Raw genomic sequence first — 17,773 nt, forward strand, 5'->3', positions numbered from 1 at the left:
AATGCACTCAGGAGGTCTAAAATTTCTTATACTCTTTTCAAAGAACATGGGAACAACTTCAGAAAGAAGAGCTTGTCCTGACATTTTGATCAGTGCTTTTTTGCCCTGAACATAATTGCTTATACTACCGACTAGAGGGTACCTCATCCTCCCTGAATTCATGCTATTTTTAGTGCAGAATGGAATGTAGCACATTGCAAGCTTTTAAACTACTCCAAGGCACTAACTGTATAACCAAAATATATCTGATTCAGTTTTTTTCTATGTTTTAGAAGATAAATATTAAAACTCTATTTTTTGCCCTGGCAAGGGGGTTAGATCAGATGATCTTCCAATCTTAATGATTCTCTGTTCTCATCGTGAATGATCTTACGACTTTCTCCTGCCCCTGCTCATGCTTAATCAAAATTGTCACATTATGAGCTTAGGGAGAGCCAGGGAAATTCCCACACTTATGCATGAAAATATGGATTCTCAGTCACACCTTAAAGATAAAAAGGTATCTATTGAAACTCTTACCATCTCTTACAAATCACAATTTTCAACAAGTTTCCAAAAGCATTTTTCACCTTATTTTCACTAATACTTAAATGCATTACAAGCTTACAAGTTAGTTTTTCAAGGCAAATACATTTGAAACAAAAAGAAAATATGAGTGGTGCCAAATATAAATGTAAATCACATCGTGGCTCTCATGGAGAAAATATTTTGCAACTCCTGAATTATTCTATAAGCTGTAGCTTCAGCAAATGAGCTGTGAAAGTTTGATCTCCTAGAACTGAACCAGAAAACAATTTTCTTCTGAAATCAAGAAGGTTTTTTAGAGAAGCTCGAAGCAGATCTGTTGATATCACAATTCAGAGATTAAAAATAACAGACACCATTAACAGTTTCAGTTCCTAAAGCCATTGCAAGCAGCTTGATTATATTTTCTCAACTCCTAAATCCACATTAATAAAAGCTTTTATTTTTGTACTATTTCTGGCATCCCTTGATGCCAGAATTATACATTCACTTATCCTTCATACCAGACAAGCTTTCTTCTCCTACCAGAACCAAGGTTAGGTAGAACTTGGCCTCAGTCATGGTACTGGAGAACATGGACTTCAGTTTCATTGACAGTCAGATTTTAACTCATCTTTCTGTCACCAGTTCTGCTGAAGACATTTTTCTGTTAGCTCTCACCTCTGCAGGGCTCTCACAGGGGCTTAATTATGACAAAATAAAGTTTTCTTGACAAAAACTAATGGATGAATGAAGAAATATTTATTCTTAGAAGATCACAGTTAAAGAAAAATAAGCAGTGCACTTAGTTCAGATTGCTTCCCTTATTTGTTCTACAGACAATAATATAATAAGGCAGCAGCAGGAGCATCTAGCAGAAGTTATAAAAATATTACGCATTTTCACTAGAGAAGTGAGTTGCTTCAGTTGTTAGAACTGCTTTACATGAAGATGGTATGAATATCTGAAGGGCAAGAGTGTATAGGAACCAAATCTCACAGCTTAATATCTAGAAATAGTGAAAAGAGTAAATGAAAACTGAAAATGCATAAATATATAGATTGACTGCTTCACCAATCATCATAAATGTATACTCAAGAGGTCAGTAGTAAAACCTTGGCCTTCTCTTCCTGGTATCTGATTTCAACAGAAGAACAACAGTAACAAAAACCCAAAACCTAGAAAAGAGTTAAAACCTGCAACCATCCCAAGCACTGAAAGCAGAAACAAGCTATGTGTGTGAGAGATAAAAAAGGCTGATGGAAGATTAGGCTGCAGACCTGACTTCAGTATTTCATTCTGGAAAACATTATTAAAACATTTTTATCTCTTTATCAGCATTGCTTTCATGGTGGAAACCTAATTTGTGTGAAAGCTTTCTCTCACGTCATGAATTTCAGCAATAGGTATATTCCTGGGACACAGAAACACTTTCAAAGGATTATTAGAAAGATGTTTGAGTCCAAAAAAGAGAGGAGTGAACATTCCCAGAGCAAGAGCCCACTTAAAAAATAAGAAATACCCTTAAAAAGGAGAGATTCAAGGAAACCAGTGCTGCAGCTGTGGATTTATGGAAGCTCTCCTGATAAACAGATTGTTGTATTGTGAATTTCCAGCCATGGATGTATGAGTAAACTCCTTTGACAATGATCATGGAGAAGTCATCATTGGCACTAAGAAATGTATGGTCTAATGTAAAGAAAAGATGGCACAAACTGTTTCTGGATGTGAAAGAAAAAGAAAAGTAGCTGAGAAAATGGGAACCATAATGGTGGTGATGAGTGGAGAAAGGTGGTAAGCACATTGACAAGAATAATACTGGAACAACAGAAAATACAAGAAAAGGAATTCCAGTGTCTTGATATTGATGCAGCAGCACTTGTTAACATATCATTGCAGAGAATATTAGACGGATATCCTCAACATCATTGGCACAGCAGTGAGAGCCTCATTCTCTGGGGAAGCAATTATTTGTGTCTTTGTCTTTTAAGACCAAACATAACTACAAAGTCTTAGCAGGATACATTAAAATGTGCAACGGCAACATTTCTGACATATTCCCATAGCAAATGGTGAATGTCTGGTTTCACACAGACCACACTGCTTTTGCCTCTCAGCATACCTTTTGCTCCACAAGTGAGACAGGGTCTGTACTTGCCTTCTAAACCAACCCAGGTGGAGGTCAGGAGCATCTACAAAGATCCTGTCAGATTTGTGCCATGTTCCCTTAAAAAATTAACTGTAGTGCCAATGCCAGAGACATGCAATTTTTATGAACCTAAATTCACAAATGTAGGTCTTGTTTTCTGCTGTGAGTGAAGAGAGATGACCAGCTTTGAATGCTGACTTTTATCCTTTGTTGCTATTATCATCTAAGTTCCTAACCTAAATTAGGATCCCAGCCTAGGCACTTCAGTAAGGTGCCTGCTGTTACACATGATGATTTCTGGCTTCATTAATGTGAAAGCACCCACATGATTAAATGCCAATGAAATACAGGTTCCTAATTCATTAAACTTGGATATTTGTGTCATTCAACGTTATCCACTGAAAATCTGGCACTTTGCCTAATTAGCTGTCTAGACTTCCCCTGTAACAGAAAAAAGAGAGCACCCTACTTGGATGGGATGAATCATTCCCTGGAGGGTAACTATGACTACAGGCAACTGCAGATGTAGCTCAGACTACATGCCTAACTTTTTGCATGGCTAACAAAGTGACACAAATCCTGTCCCTTGACACTTTAGAAAATTCCAATCTTTATCGAAATGAATGAGAATTTTTTTTCTTGAATATAAGTGCTCAAAAACTTGAAGATCGCTCCTTCTAAACTCCTGAAAGCTGGATTAAATATAAACTTTTGTTATGATGCTTACTGCATTAGCATACAGTATTATCATGATTAATTTTTTTCAGTGTATGTCAGAAGATAATCTTCTTTCTTAAAAATAATTGCATTCAAGTGCATGAAATTTTTAATTCTGGAGAGGTTTCTTCTCCATGGATTTAAAATATGAATCCAATTGCTCTGAGGTAGCAATGAAAAGCACAGACAGTGAAATCAAAGTAATAATTGCAAAATCAACAAATGACTGCACATGAATTTAGGATCAAAAGTACAAATTGTCCTTCTTCTCTCTGGCCTAGAGACAAACAGCTGAATACTACAGGAATCACAGTAAGAAGATTTTATGTTTGCTCTGGGGATGTAAGTTTGGATTGTTTGGGATATAAATGCTGCTTTAGTTAATAAAGATTCCAACTCTACCAGCAAACAAGTATCTGTGAGTTTTCCAAAACCAATAGGATACTGTGGTGATCATGCAACAATAAAAGTATTTTATTCTACTTAATATAAATATTTGATTTGAAACTTCTATTCAAATGCACTTTAGAGGAAAATTTAGGACTCAGCACTACCTCTTTAGAGACTGACTTGCTTTATCTGGACTAAAATTAACCAAAATTCCACTTTCGTATTCTTGCATAAAAGGGAAGCAGTATAAAATTCATGTTTAGAATACATGTGCCAGAATTATCTTTACCAATGTTCAGAATCAGATACTCTCCCTTTAGATAGCAGGCTGCCAGAAGTCTTACTGTAAATCAAGGATTTTTTAATTTGAGCAGTGAAGAAGGAAAAGTAACTCTGTAGTGATAAAAAAAAATAATAATTTCTATGTTTCTCTGACAACAAGAACAGAAAAAATAGAGTAGATTTTAAGATAAGAGGGATTAACACATAAATATTTATTAGGTTTTTAAAATTATTTTCGAAGATGTCTATCCTCTGCTGCATTAATTCTGGACAATTGGGCGGCAGCAGATCCCAGTGTAGACCTCCCCATTGCCTCCATCACCAACACCACCACCAAAATCCCCCAAGCATTATAGAATGAGATTCTTTGATAGTTCTGCTATTTTTGATGGCACTCAAATCCTAATTTACTTTCTTCTACTGCAGTTATGTCTTCTTATCAGACAGATTACATAATCAATTCATTTTATTTCTTACATGCTTTTGCTGTGAAAGTTCTGGAAAGACCTCTAAAAGTTTGCTTAACTGCCTCTTTTTTTGCAAAGCTTCTAAGCATTTCAAAATGGTAGCCTGAACCACTGGTATCAAATTGAAGTGTTCAGACATTGAACATTGTTGAAAACAAGAACCTATATCAAGAGACAAAATCAGCAAAGAATCTACCATTATCTCCTAGGTTCTTTATAAAAGTATTTTCAACATAAAAGAGTTAAAAGTGAGATTTAAGAAAAAAAATGAACATGATAAGAAAGTGCTACTTTTCAAATAAAATTCTAAAGGCAGATCATTTTAAAAATCTATATGTATATTATAAGTAGATGTATACCATGATATATAGGTGTATATATATACCTCTGCAGCACTTGCTGCTTTGATATGGATTTAGGGGAAGAAAAAAATCTTACACATATTTCATGATGTGGAACAGAACTGGAGGGAAAGGAGCATGTACATCTGACAAGTACCTTCACTGGTGAGAGTGTAAATTTAATCGAATGAGAAGAAAAATGTCCCTACTGCATATAATTGTTTACTCCTCCAAGGATTTCTGTTGTCAGGTAGTAAGGCATAGGGAAAATATTTTTAGTAATGGATGCCATCTGTACTGGTGGTGTGAGTGTGCACTAGAGAGCACAGACAGCACATGTGTGTTATGACAGAAAGCTGATCTTCTTTAAGGGATTTTGTCTTGAAGCCGAGAACTACACTTACATGAGATTTCAACAATTTAAAAGTGGACATATGTTCCTGATTGACTCAAGGGGCCTAAGACCTAAACCAGACTTTTTTTGATTCCTCATCATACTGAGAATTTGTGTATGAACCTAGAGATGTGACTTCAGCTTTGCTTCTCCAGTAGTAAAATAGGGACACCATTGTCTTGTCTGACACAAACTCTAAGATAAACCCTCCAAAGTTAGTGAGGTAAGCTGGGTTTGTTAACACAAACATAAGGTAAACAAAGAAAATTGTATATTTTAATATTGTTAAAATTACATATAGATATAAAAAGATATGTACTTTACAGTGGAATTCCAGGAAATAGGATTACAGAGGTAAGATTACATGGTCAAGGAAATCAGACCATGGCTCATGCTCAGAGATGCTTGGGATGCTTGCTCTTTTCCTTGTGGAATTATAAAACAGTGGCCATGCACATGGTTTTAGCCACCAATGGGTTCATTCTTATGCTATTTGCAAATTTTTTCTGAAATACAGTTTAGATTATGAAACACCAGGGGTGTAAGAATGAGTGCACTAGGTTAGATCAAAGGTCCATCTGTCCTGTACCCTTTTTCTGACAAGGGCCAGCCAAAGGGTTCTGAGATATAAGAACAGATCGAAGACAGAGTAGTCATTTCCTGTATGCTTTCCCAGGAAAGCTGGGATATACATTTGAGAAGCAGTGCCATACAGGTTTCATTGCTGTAAGCCACAGACTCTGCTGCAGATGAAGGACAGTTCACACAGCGAGAGTGGCTTGAGGATAATCTCATGGCTGGCTTCAAATTTTCTTATAGCTTCCCTATTAAAAAAAAAAGTATGTCTCTCAAAATTGCCCTCCAAAAGTATCTGCTCCTCTTCAGAGACTAGAGAAGGAAATCCACATGAATATTTCAAACTGCACACACAACGTTATAATGTATTGGTGAAACGAGATGAATTCTACCCAGGTGTTTAAGCCTTCATAAAATTTTAAAGAAACTTCACTGGCTGCAAAAGCTGTTAAAGGAGCAGGTACTGAAACAGCAGAGTAAGCCCAGAATGGAGCAGTAAACAAGACAAACATGAGTTTCTCCATATAGGATGAAGCTATGGGAATCCTAAAAGTTTCTAAAATTCCAGTAGGAAACAAAAATACATAAAAAATAAAGCCATATTAAGGAGAGGACATAAAACTAGACAAGAATAATATATATACAAGCTTTTATATTAATAATGAAACTTTAAAAAACCCCATAGTTGCACTAGAATTTCTGTTATTAAAAAATCCACAATGTTGACACAAAACACATCTCAGAAATCTGGTAGGAAACTTGGTAGGCAGTAGAATCCTACAGAATCAGACTATTCAGAACAGACAACATATTAACTAGATGGAGAATACCTGGCATCAGTAAAAGACTGGTGCTGTATGTTACAGAAATTCTTCAGTCAACCCGATGAATAAGCTAAATGCACAGAAAAACAGCACAGGATCCACGTGCATTGAAACTGGAAGAAATCTTCCACACATGTGTAAATGAGGATTATAAAGTAATTTCAAAATGCAAAATTGTATTCAAAGTCAAAAGGCAAGCAGTAATAACACTGGGAAGCCTTTGTTTACCCTCATATATGTTTAGGAAAGGGCAGAAGAAAGATATTAACTTTTTACTCATAAGTGACTCCTTGCTGACTTACATAGCCAGAGAACACCTAAGTGAAGAAGTATCTCATGGTTTAGGACTGAGCAAGATCTATTTCATGGCATAAATATCAAGCAGCTCTTCTGTAACAGTGATAAAAAGGTGATAAATTCAGATTTTACTTTACAAGTAGAAGGTCAAATCTATCTATTGCACTGAATTTAAATCAAAAAATTAATTACTTAAAATCATAAAGCTTTTGAAAAGAAGTTTAAAGGAATGGACAAATGACAGAAACTGGGAAGGGGGACATATGGAGTAGCTTTAAATATCCTGTTTTATTAGCAGACTACATCTACCAGCTACAGAAAAACTCTAAGAAGGTCAACAAGACCGGCAATGTCAAATGGAGTGCAAAGAAGACTTAAAAGTAAATGGGTATGTTTCAGAAAAGAAAGCCATATGCTAAGCAAAGAATAGAGAAAAATAAACCAAAAACAAAACCATAAATTTTAGCGGTTTTTTGTATAAAAATAATGGCAGATCATGAAAGACTTTGAGGGACTAGTTTCTAAAGGAATAAGCTCTAATAAGAAAGCTTTTTAGAACTTAAGGAAAGATGGAAGTCTAAAAGAGCAACAGACTAATAATTGAACGTGTTCTGAAAAATAAAACTAAAGCAAAAAGTTAAACAGTGTTGGCCACAGACAGGGTCAAAGAAGGCCCTAAACAGTGCCAAAGACTGATCTACGAAAACATCAGGAGAAAAGCTTTTGGAAGATAACTGACACAAGGTCAATTTGCTAATCCCAAACACCTGACAGCACTCTCTCAGGACTTCTAAAGGATCTCAGATATAGCAAGGCTGACATACAGCAGTGGTAGATAATTTGTCACCTAAATAAACTCTGGAGTGAGAGGAAAGTGGCAAATGTGACCAACTTTAAAAGAGGGATTCAGGGTAGAATGTGAGAAGTGAGAGCCTAATCAGTCTCACTTCATATGTAGGCAAATTGATAGAAATATGTAACAACAGAATCAGTAAATATGTGGAAAACAAAATGGGAAAAGTTAAAACAGCTGCTGCAAGAGAAGGTCATACTTCAAAATCTGTTAAGGGTGCTTCTTGGGGTGACAATGATGCCTCTATATCCCCAGTCATCTGTTCAGTGTGTGCTGTATGTTGTGTTCTGTATCTTTAAGACTGTTCTAAGAGTGAAGCAGGGAAAGAAGGAGCACGTAGTTTGTTTTGAAAACAGTGTTCACTCCTCCTCATTCTTCTTTCTGTTTTCCTTGGGACTGTGTGTTCATTGGATACACAGACAGCGGCTAGAGAGAGGGTTTTTTTTTTTTTTTTTTTCCTTTTAGTTAGTTTAGCTGGCTGAGGCAAAGAAGCTTTCTGAACTTTTTTTTTTTTTTTTTTGGGGGATTGTTTAAATCTGCTCTGGACTGAAAACCCAGAGAAGGACTGGGATCTGGTACCTGTGGCCCACTGGGCCTGGACCTTGGCATTTTCCAGCGCTGAAGGGACTGGGACTGATAAGAGACTGAGAGAGCTGAGCTAACTCCTGGCAAGGACTTCCTCAGTTTTGCCATCTCTCTTTGGAGCAGTGAGAGGTTTTATTGTTTCATATTTTTTCATTCCTCATGCTTGTGGGCATTTTGTTTGTTAAATAAATAGTTTTTTCCACTTTTCTCTGAGGAAATTCTTTTCCCCGGACCGGCTGGGGGGAAGGCTGTTTGGGTTTGCTCTCCAGAGGAACCCCATTCAGAGGTTTCCTCCCAAATTTGCCCTAAACCAGGACAGGGTGATGAATTACTAAAAAGGAAGTCAACACTTTACTACAAAAGGCAAAAGACAGCAAAGAAATTCTCTTTGCTTCTTTTTAACTTTGTGACAGTAGTTTGGGGAAAATGTGGAGAAGAAAGGCATGAATGAGAAGGAAGTCAGGATTGTAGCTGATAGATTTCTTGTGCCTAAGTTTGGTATCATCTGTACCACTGAAGTACTGAACACCAGAGAAAAGGGCCTCATGGGAAGATGAGCAGATCAGTGTCATACTGGGAGACTCAGTAGGGTGTTAGGGTCAGTCTGGATTGCTCCAGAGGGTCAAGGTTATTGCACAGATCGGTGGTGACTATGAGCTATAGTACAAACATCTTTCAATTGAGCTATGATGGCAGACACAGACAAGAGGATTAGATGTGGCAGAGGTTGGGAGATGCATTGCAAATAAATAGAGCTGTAAGGATACAAAGAACGATTCTGTTCTTACACCAGCTGAATGGTGTCTTGGAAAAGCAGCTTCTATTCTTATGTATACCTGTGCTGCTAAGTAAATCACTTAAATTAATCTTTCACAAGTTTTATATTTGTTCTACATACTTATGAGGGGTACCATAAAAAAGACAGAAAGGAAATTAATAGTTTTGTCTTTGTAGCAAAGCCTGAACACTGTGCAATAAATAATGCACAGGATCACACATTGTACAATAAATGGACTACTGGCTTATTAAAATGAGCTCTATCTACTCTTTGTACTGACGCCAGACTTTGGGAATTATTATTATGTAATGGAGTAATTAAAAACTGAATCATTACATATATCCCTAACTAAATTTGCACTGGCATATTTAATTCTAGAGGTTTACTTTCTTTTAAATAAATTATATTATAATCTTAGAATCTCCTGGTCATTTAATGCATTTTTGCTTTTATTTATTCATATTTAAATACATTTACTGAAGCAACACGAATACCAAGGGTTTACATATCATTTTACATTCTAGAGTACATTGCAAATATTAACTAATTAGTCCTTTCCCAATAATCTGAAAGTAATAAAATTTTTCTTATCAAGTTCCAGAAAAGAAATTAAGTCATAATTAAGAACACGGCTCAAAATGGATTATTAGGTAGGTGTGATTTCTGGCACAAATATATTCTCCCTCCTTCCTAGAAAATCATTCAGTATTTCATCATCTGAAAATGGCCTGGGACTTGAGCTTTACAACCCATAAAGGCAGGGAAAAAAATACATCCCCAAGGATGGAGGGCATCACAATTTCATATTTTTCAACCAATCAATGTCTTTTACATTAACAGCTTGCATTATTTGACTCCTCTCTTGGAACACCATTCATCTTTTAATTATAAACATCAAAAATTTTTCTGTGCAGCAATACAGATTCATTTTTTTATAGAAATGGTCTTGATTAAAACATAACAATTACCTTACAATCCTGCTTCTTCTTGAAGCCCATTTTTAAATTGAAAATTCAAAATATTCAATTAAAAATTCTTTTTGCTTTATCCTCTGAGATAACACAACAAATATTTCAGCAGAGTAGAGCAGTCACCATCAGCACTGAACCTTTGATACCACTGTATTTACCCCACAGGAAATCTTTCCTGTTCTAGACACTGAAGCAGTTGTACATTCATTCCAGTAATCTCATACCACTGAGGTCCAAGAACTGACCCCTTGCCTTCTTTCACCTTAGGCATCTTTAAAATATGCAACACTTTGTACAGCATTTATTTGTTTGCATAAAATAACAGAAAAGAATGCATTCAATAGAACTGAGTGTCTCTACGAGGAGACACTACTGTTCAAGAAAACATTTCAAAAATTTAAGTACAAACCAGCGTCAGCCACCTTGGAAATTTTTGTGCATCTGAATGGTGTATTATATGCATTAAAATGCATGTAGAATCCATATACCATGGTGTCAATCAACTCAGCTGGTATGTCCAGTGGCAAACGGCTGTGCTCTGGTAAAATGCCCTCTTGGGTCATGGAGACAAGTCCGTCAGTGGCACAGTAACTGGAAGTCTGGTGGCTGGGGCAGCAGTTTTGTTCTGGCCCAGCAACACTCTCATGTAGCTAAACTGCTGCAATCTCAAAGCTATGAAGTTGAGAGATTTTTAAAAAAATTATATTTATGTCTTTTATTTAAGTGTTCTCTGTTGCTATCACAGAGACGGAGTTCCTACCAGGCTAATAAAAATTCAGACTGAAATGTGGCAAGCATTGCTAGTGGTGGCCTCTCATTATTGCTTTCTGTTCACCACTTCCAAAGCAGGCAGCTACATCACAAAGCCACACTTCTGCCATTTAATAAGCAAAGGTGTGCACTTTTAAAGTGCTTTATGAATCAAAGATGCCACATTTCACACAAAAGCCACTGGATTTCACATCTCAAGCTCTTCACTTTGGAAAATTGATTTGTGCTCCTAACTCACGCAGACACTATAAAAAATTTCCTGTAAGATTATCAGTATGATATGACATTGCTTACTATACATCTGAGACATTTTCATTTCAGATCATTTTACCTCTTGAGACTGGTAAAGAGAAAAATGAATGCCTTTGATTTGGCCTACTCAGTTTGCATACTCAAGACTATCCAGCCATTCCAAAGTCTTCTGTAAGATCTCCCATTTATGTAAACTGATCAACTGAAATACAATATTTGTGTTTCACTGTCACAGAAAATACTTGTCCTTTTAACTTATTTCAAGTTTGCAATACATATCGATATTTAATATTGCAACAGCAAAAGCAGCATTGATTTCTGCATCGAATTCTATAAAGAAAAACTAAAAGTGTATGATATTGTCATGTAGAACTTCAGTGTAAAGTATCTCAATTGTCTGGGTGATTATTCTTCAAGAAGTGAACAAACGTAATTCTATGGCAATTGCTGATGCACATGAAAGATAAACAAAAGCAGCAAATGATGGTTATAAGCCAAATATTACAGAAGTTCCCATGTGTTAGCTCATGTGTTTCATGCATGAAATAGGGAAATGTTGATGACTTTGCTTCTCTTTGTACAGATTAGAAGTACAGCTATATATAAGCTATGAATGCCTTCCTCTCTGGTGGTTTGTGTCGAAGGTCAAAAAGGCCAACGTGAATTCTCTATTTACATTTGTTTTATGTGATTGATGTTTGGGTTTTCAGGCATGAGAGAATGACTTCTTGGTCCCCAAATGAGGAGAATCAATCAAGTTAACTCTTCCAAGCATCTTTAACCCTCCCCTAACACATTGATCGGAGTGTGCTCTATTGCTTCCTAACTGTGGACCCTTTCCCATTACCCTCCCCTGCAGTGGAGCTGTGCTGTGCTCATAAAAAAAGAGCAGGGATATCTTTCATGAGTTTATAAGCAAAAAAGATGCCCTGGCTGTGATTTTTTTTTTAAATTACAAGAGTATCTAAATTAAATTGATTGGTTACTAAACCAAATTTCTACATCTTTTATGATGCCTTAATATTTCCTTATGGTTGTGTGATAGTAAACTATCTAACAAAACATTGCTATCCACTTCCACATGTACTGTTCTGTTCATTGTGATGAAGATGTTTCCCGTCTTTTGCCCCACAAAATACCAGTAAAATGCCTTATTGAAACTACTTTCAAGCACAATAAAAACATGTTCTTACTTGTTTAAGTTTCTTTAGATCTTCATCAAGTTCCAAGTTATCCAAAATAACAGCAACAAACAAGCTGAGTAGAATCTACAAAACAATTTAAAGTGATTTGTTAAAGCTTATCTTACTTTTCTTAAGAAGTATTGTTAAATAACATGGAAAAAATGAAACCTCATCCCTGATGTAAATGAGATTCTTGCCTTTGACATCTGTTGAACTAATATCACCTGCTACTATATATCTGCTAGCCATTTTGCAAGTAGTAAATTGTTTTTTATCTTACCATACAATTAGTATGAGTTTAAAAATGCTGAATTCTAGGTTACATGACCAATGTATAATGTATTTTTTAACAATCTACTCATTAAAATGCACTTTGCATGAAGAGAAAATTAAATAATCAGAAATAATATCAACAATAACAATAATAATAGCAATAAAAACAACAACAATAAAAGAAATGCAAAGAAAAATCCTAAAACATCTTGTAAAGCTAAGGTGGTTTTTAATTAAGGTGTGACTTTTTAGTCACCTGACAGTCACTTTATGGACTTCCTTTAAGCTCAAAGTGCCTCTGTGAAAAGGAGCTAACTCCACTTTGGAAGAAAAGTAAACTGCTTCCTTATTTGCATGCATCACATATATAGGACACTCACGTCACAGAAGAGGAAAATCAAGTGTCTCCATTTAATCTACATTAAATATTGTTTAGATAAGTTTCTAGGAGGAAAAATCCCAAGGAGGAAAAAAAAGTGTCTATCAGTATCAGAATATCACATTTTCCTTGCATACAAATGCTGACTAGAGGCCAAAGAAGCTGAAAATGTGACTGATTATAGCTGAGAAGCAGACAGAATCAGGAGTATGGTAGGGAAGGGAGGATATCACTGTTAAGCCTATATTATCAGACAACTTCTATCTAAGGCAGTAAACATATACACATACATAAGTCAACAGCTGCTGGCAACTGCCAAGGTTTTAGTCTCTGAAGTTTGAAGCAAATATTCTCAAACACATTGAGTTTCTACAGGCAAGCACCTGATTTCTGATATGCCATTTCTAATATACCAGAGAGACACCAGAAGGTATCCTTTTTTTAAAAAGAATTACAGGCCTAGAATTTTTCTTTGGTCTTGGACCACCGAGTGACAAGCAGAGCAAATATATCCTTCCACCACTTCTTCTAAATGAAATGTAACTTTGCCTGTCACACTGGAAAATTATTCCTCACCTACACAGAGGTGGGGCTTAATATACCAGGCAAGGAGTTTGGAACTCAAACTGCATCTAATTGAGCACACCTTATTCCAAGGCAAGACTTTCTTTTGCTCCATGAACTATAAAGGTAAAGAAGACATAGGAAGGACAGGCCCGCAAATTGAAAAAATGTCAGTGCTCAGAAAAAAAAAATTCAGAAAAAAAAAGCTGGTTTTAGAAACACATAGAATTTCCCACAGCTATTCAAAGTGATACTGTATGTGCCACATAAACAATACATCATATAATTTTCAGTGATCCAACGACAACGAACAGTGCAAGTAAAGTTGGCATTCAGAACAGCAATGCAAGGCAGAATTCTGGAAAAATACATAATACCTAGCACAATGTAGAGGCCCAGAGAAGTTGACTTTAGTTTCAGGATAGCCTGTGGTGGTGCATCCCCCTCATCCCACTCAAGCCACACTATGATCTGAGAAATGCTCATTAGGCCTCAGCCTTGATGAACTGCACTCAGACTAAGCCCCTCTTGAGCTTATCAGAAACCCTGACTGTTCCCAGGAATTGACAGGCATCTAATAAGCATCTGAATAAGTTAAAAACCTGGGAAACATATTTTTCTTGCCTGCAAAACAGCCAAGAGGAATAATATTTCTGTTGTTGAACCTTAAAGGAAAGTTACTGAGTCAAATTGTGGCCAGGATGGAAAATTACTATGACTAAAGCCCACTCTCTAATGATCCTATAAACAGTGGTCCAAAATGAGATCCGGTTGATCCCTCAATTCCCAGAAGAAGGGGTGAATATGTATGTCTCACACACTGATAACTGGATGACTGTGGAGCCAGCCAAGGGCCATTAGTAATGACAGGCAAAAATCATTGGTAATAATCAAGAACTATAGGTATTAAAGTGCCATGAGAAATAACAAGGTTTTGAAGGAGAACAGATGTGAGGCAGAGACAGCGCAGCACTTTTCCAGCAGGTAAAACACAAACACAGTACAGTCCACATGCAAGAATGACTTGACATGGATGTGGGCATGGTACAGGCATTGACTAGAGGGTGGGATTGACACCAACAAAGACTCCCAAAGCCTTCTAACCCATTTCCAGAAAGGCCTGGAAGAACAGATTGTGCATGATAATTCATTAGCATAGAAAGAGAGAAATCTGTCCATAAAAAGGGTCCTACCCAAGCCCAGGCAGCACTCTCCAGTACCCTGAACATCCCACTGGCCACACTGACATAGATGGATCAACACTTACTACCTGGATAATCATCCTCAGGATCCTGAACATCTCATGAGATAGATTGATGCTACTAGATTGATGCTGAAAGCAGGCTCAGCATCCCTCCCAGCTGGATGAACACTGGAAGAAACACTAGCGATCTCTTTTGCTCTCTCTTTTTATGTCTCTTTTTCTTTCTTTAATTCATCTACACCTCTTTAATGTCGCTTTCCTTTCATCTTACTTCATAATCCAAAAGCCACTGCCATGTGCTTATATAGTAGGTCAGGGACTAACATACTGATTTCCATGCTAAGTGGAATTTTCTGATTGTCAGTGGATCCTCTGACTTTTGTCATTCCTTTTGACCAATGAGCATGTATGAAAACTACTTTGATCCTTAATCAAAGATTATGCTAACGAAGAATTTTGCTATAATTCTGTTAGGATTTTACAGTACGGTGTTTTCCTTCTTCAGATATCCTGTTCATTCTGTGATACTCAGTACGTGCTGCTCAAAGCATATCAATTAAAGGGAAGTTCAGTTCCATGCTAAAAAGAAGTATAGAACTCAATAAATATGTCCCCCCTAACAGTCTTGCTGATTCATGCACTGGTAAGTATCAAGGCAAGACTTTCATTAATTCTCTTTTTGCTTTTTTCCAACAAGAACCAAACACAAACTTTTCTGCAAAAGAAAAGTTAAATGCAAACTTGTTATTTGCTTAACTTCCCCTGCCACCATCTCAACTAATAACAGTTCTTGTTTCCAAGAGAGTGAGTCTTTTTTGAGCTTTGGTTTTTCTCTGCCTTCTTATGCGAAACCTATTAATTTCTTTCCAAGTCTCTACAGTCTTCTATGCCAAATGCCTGCAATTATCATTCTCAATTCTAATTGTCCACGCTTTTCTGGTTGGTGAAAATAATTTCTTCATTTGACTTTACTCTTGTTATTCACTGATAGCTGTTTATTCTTAGAATGCTTCTTTTTGGTTTTAGTAGCAGCCCAACCATTTTCAAGCTCTCTTACCAGTTCCAGGTTGTTTTTTTTAAAATTTCTCTTGCCTACAGATAACTCTGTCCTACATAGTTTTCCCCTCCAAGGTCTGAGGAAGATCTTAAAATTGAAACCACAATTCTGTAAGCTCAGATAATTCTGCAAAGTTGTCTTTGTAGGGTTTCTTCATTCATCTAGAATTTGCATAGGTGAATGAGAAGAAAAGTGTACCCTTACAGAGAAAAGCAGAGTGTGTATTTAAATGCAAATTCCCTGCAAAGGACTGAGGATGGTGTACCGAAAAATGACTTCGGTCCTAGCAAAATCAGTGCTTTCAGTAAACAAACAGAGAAGTCCCAGATGATTCTTTCAAAATAGGAAACATAAACCAAAATACTAAAATTGCTCTTACAGCTAAATTATTTCTCAATTAAGATGTGAATTTGTAGCAGAGAGGTCACTTGACACTATTTTACTTTATGGACTTGCTTAATACTCATGTAAGAAGTAAAAATGAATTCCTGATTAGAAGATGTTCTTGATGAAGAATCAAAAAAACATCAATAAGATTCTCTTACCAGTGACTCCTTTCAAATCTATGACCAAAAACTAACTTCCATTTGCTTTATAACCTAAATCCCCAAGGAATTTAAAAGATCACTCCAGCATGAAAAGTTGTATATTCTGACCCTTGTGAGCAAGTTACCTGTCCTATATATCTTCTGATACATACATTTGTTTGGCTTATACTTAGAGGTGATTAGGTAGCTCTAAGAGCATGAAATGCATTTATTTGGCATTTATAAAGTGGTTAAGTTTTCCATCCATATGAAGGAATCCATTGCACCCACAATTGTAGTTCGATTATTCATTCTTTAGAAGGGAAATGGGATATATTGTAAAGGAAAAGAAGTAGATAGAAGTTGGTGGAGATTGTATTAATGCAATACTTAGGTAAGTACACATTTGAGCAAAGAAAGAAAATGGGTAACAGTAGGAGTGAATTGAGGATGAATAAAATGGTTATTTGCCTAATTGTGGTATTTTCTCTGTATTGGTATTCAAATAAAGTATCAAGCCCTTATTGATACAGGATAACCAAAGAGATGTTTTCCTTCCCATTTTATCTATAAAAGAATGCAAAAATCCCATTTGACATGCACACAGAAAAAACCTTTTTTTGTTTGTTTGTTTGTTTTTGTTGTTTTTTTTTTTTAATATATAATCCACGTTTCTGTTTATATACAGGAACTTCTGTATCAGTTCTCATCATTTATTGGTTGATATACTATATCATATACTTTCCATGCATTGATTTTCTATCAGGCAACAGCACAGTAGGGATGACTAGTTAAGGTTTTACACTTCTCACTTTAATTGCTATTGCAAAGAGAATGCAACAAAAGCTGAGGAGAAGAGTTTTACATGATGAATAAAATCAACTCTGAAATCATTAGAGCTGTGAAGATACAAGACAGATAACAATTATAGTGTTAGTCTGGCAGTGTGACTTGGTTCTAAGAAGAGCAACACCTCACACCAGAGCAAAGTCCACCACCTCGTGTCACATGGCTGAAGGGTAAATTTATTCTACCACATCCACGCTAAAAGCTGCCTATGTTAAAAATGAGCATCACAATTAGTTTTAACTGAGAATAGTAAGTAATAGAAGAGCTAAGAGAGTAGTTAGAAATTAAATGAAGCACAGCACATATGCAAGTGAAAACTTACCAGAGTAGCAAAAAGATGATATAGTATAAAATAAATAGCAACTACTGGTGCCCACATATGTCCTACAGCATTCAATGTCTGATCCATGACATCCACCCATCCTTCCTGTGTAAGAATCTGAAACATTGACATGAATGCCTGCAAGAAACAGAATTGCAAACATATTAACAAATTATACTAATATTGTTTTATTGACACATTCTTAAAACTGATTTAACAGAGATGCACACCTGTTTTGGTTTGCTTTTTTAAACCTTAACAAA

The 17,773-nt window shown here is 36.1% G+C and overlaps 1 protein-coding gene across 2 annotated transcripts in view; it reads right to left on the reverse strand.

The window, feature by feature from the left end:
* Positions 1-17,773, reverse strand: part of NALCN (sodium leak channel, non-selective) — a 234,436-nt gene that overhangs the window by 77,007 nt on the left and 139,656 nt on the right. For both annotated transcript variants that reach the window (XM_066313489.1, XM_066313490.1), the window contains 2 exons: positions 17,511-17,648; positions 12,345-12,419 (listed from right to left, as the gene is read on the reverse strand). In XM_066313489.1, coding sequence (XP_066169586.1) covers positions 12,345-12,419; positions 17,511-17,648 — 213 coding nt within the window. The remainder of the gene's footprint in view (positions 1-12,344; positions 12,420-17,510; positions 17,649-17,773) is intronic.

This window comes from Sylvia atricapilla, chromosome 2 (assembly GCF_009819655.1).
Source record: "Sylvia atricapilla isolate bSylAtr1 chromosome 2, bSylAtr1.pri, whole genome shotgun sequence".
NCBI classification, from domain to species: Eukaryota; Metazoa; Chordata; class Aves; order Passeriformes; family Sylviidae; genus Sylvia; species Sylvia atricapilla.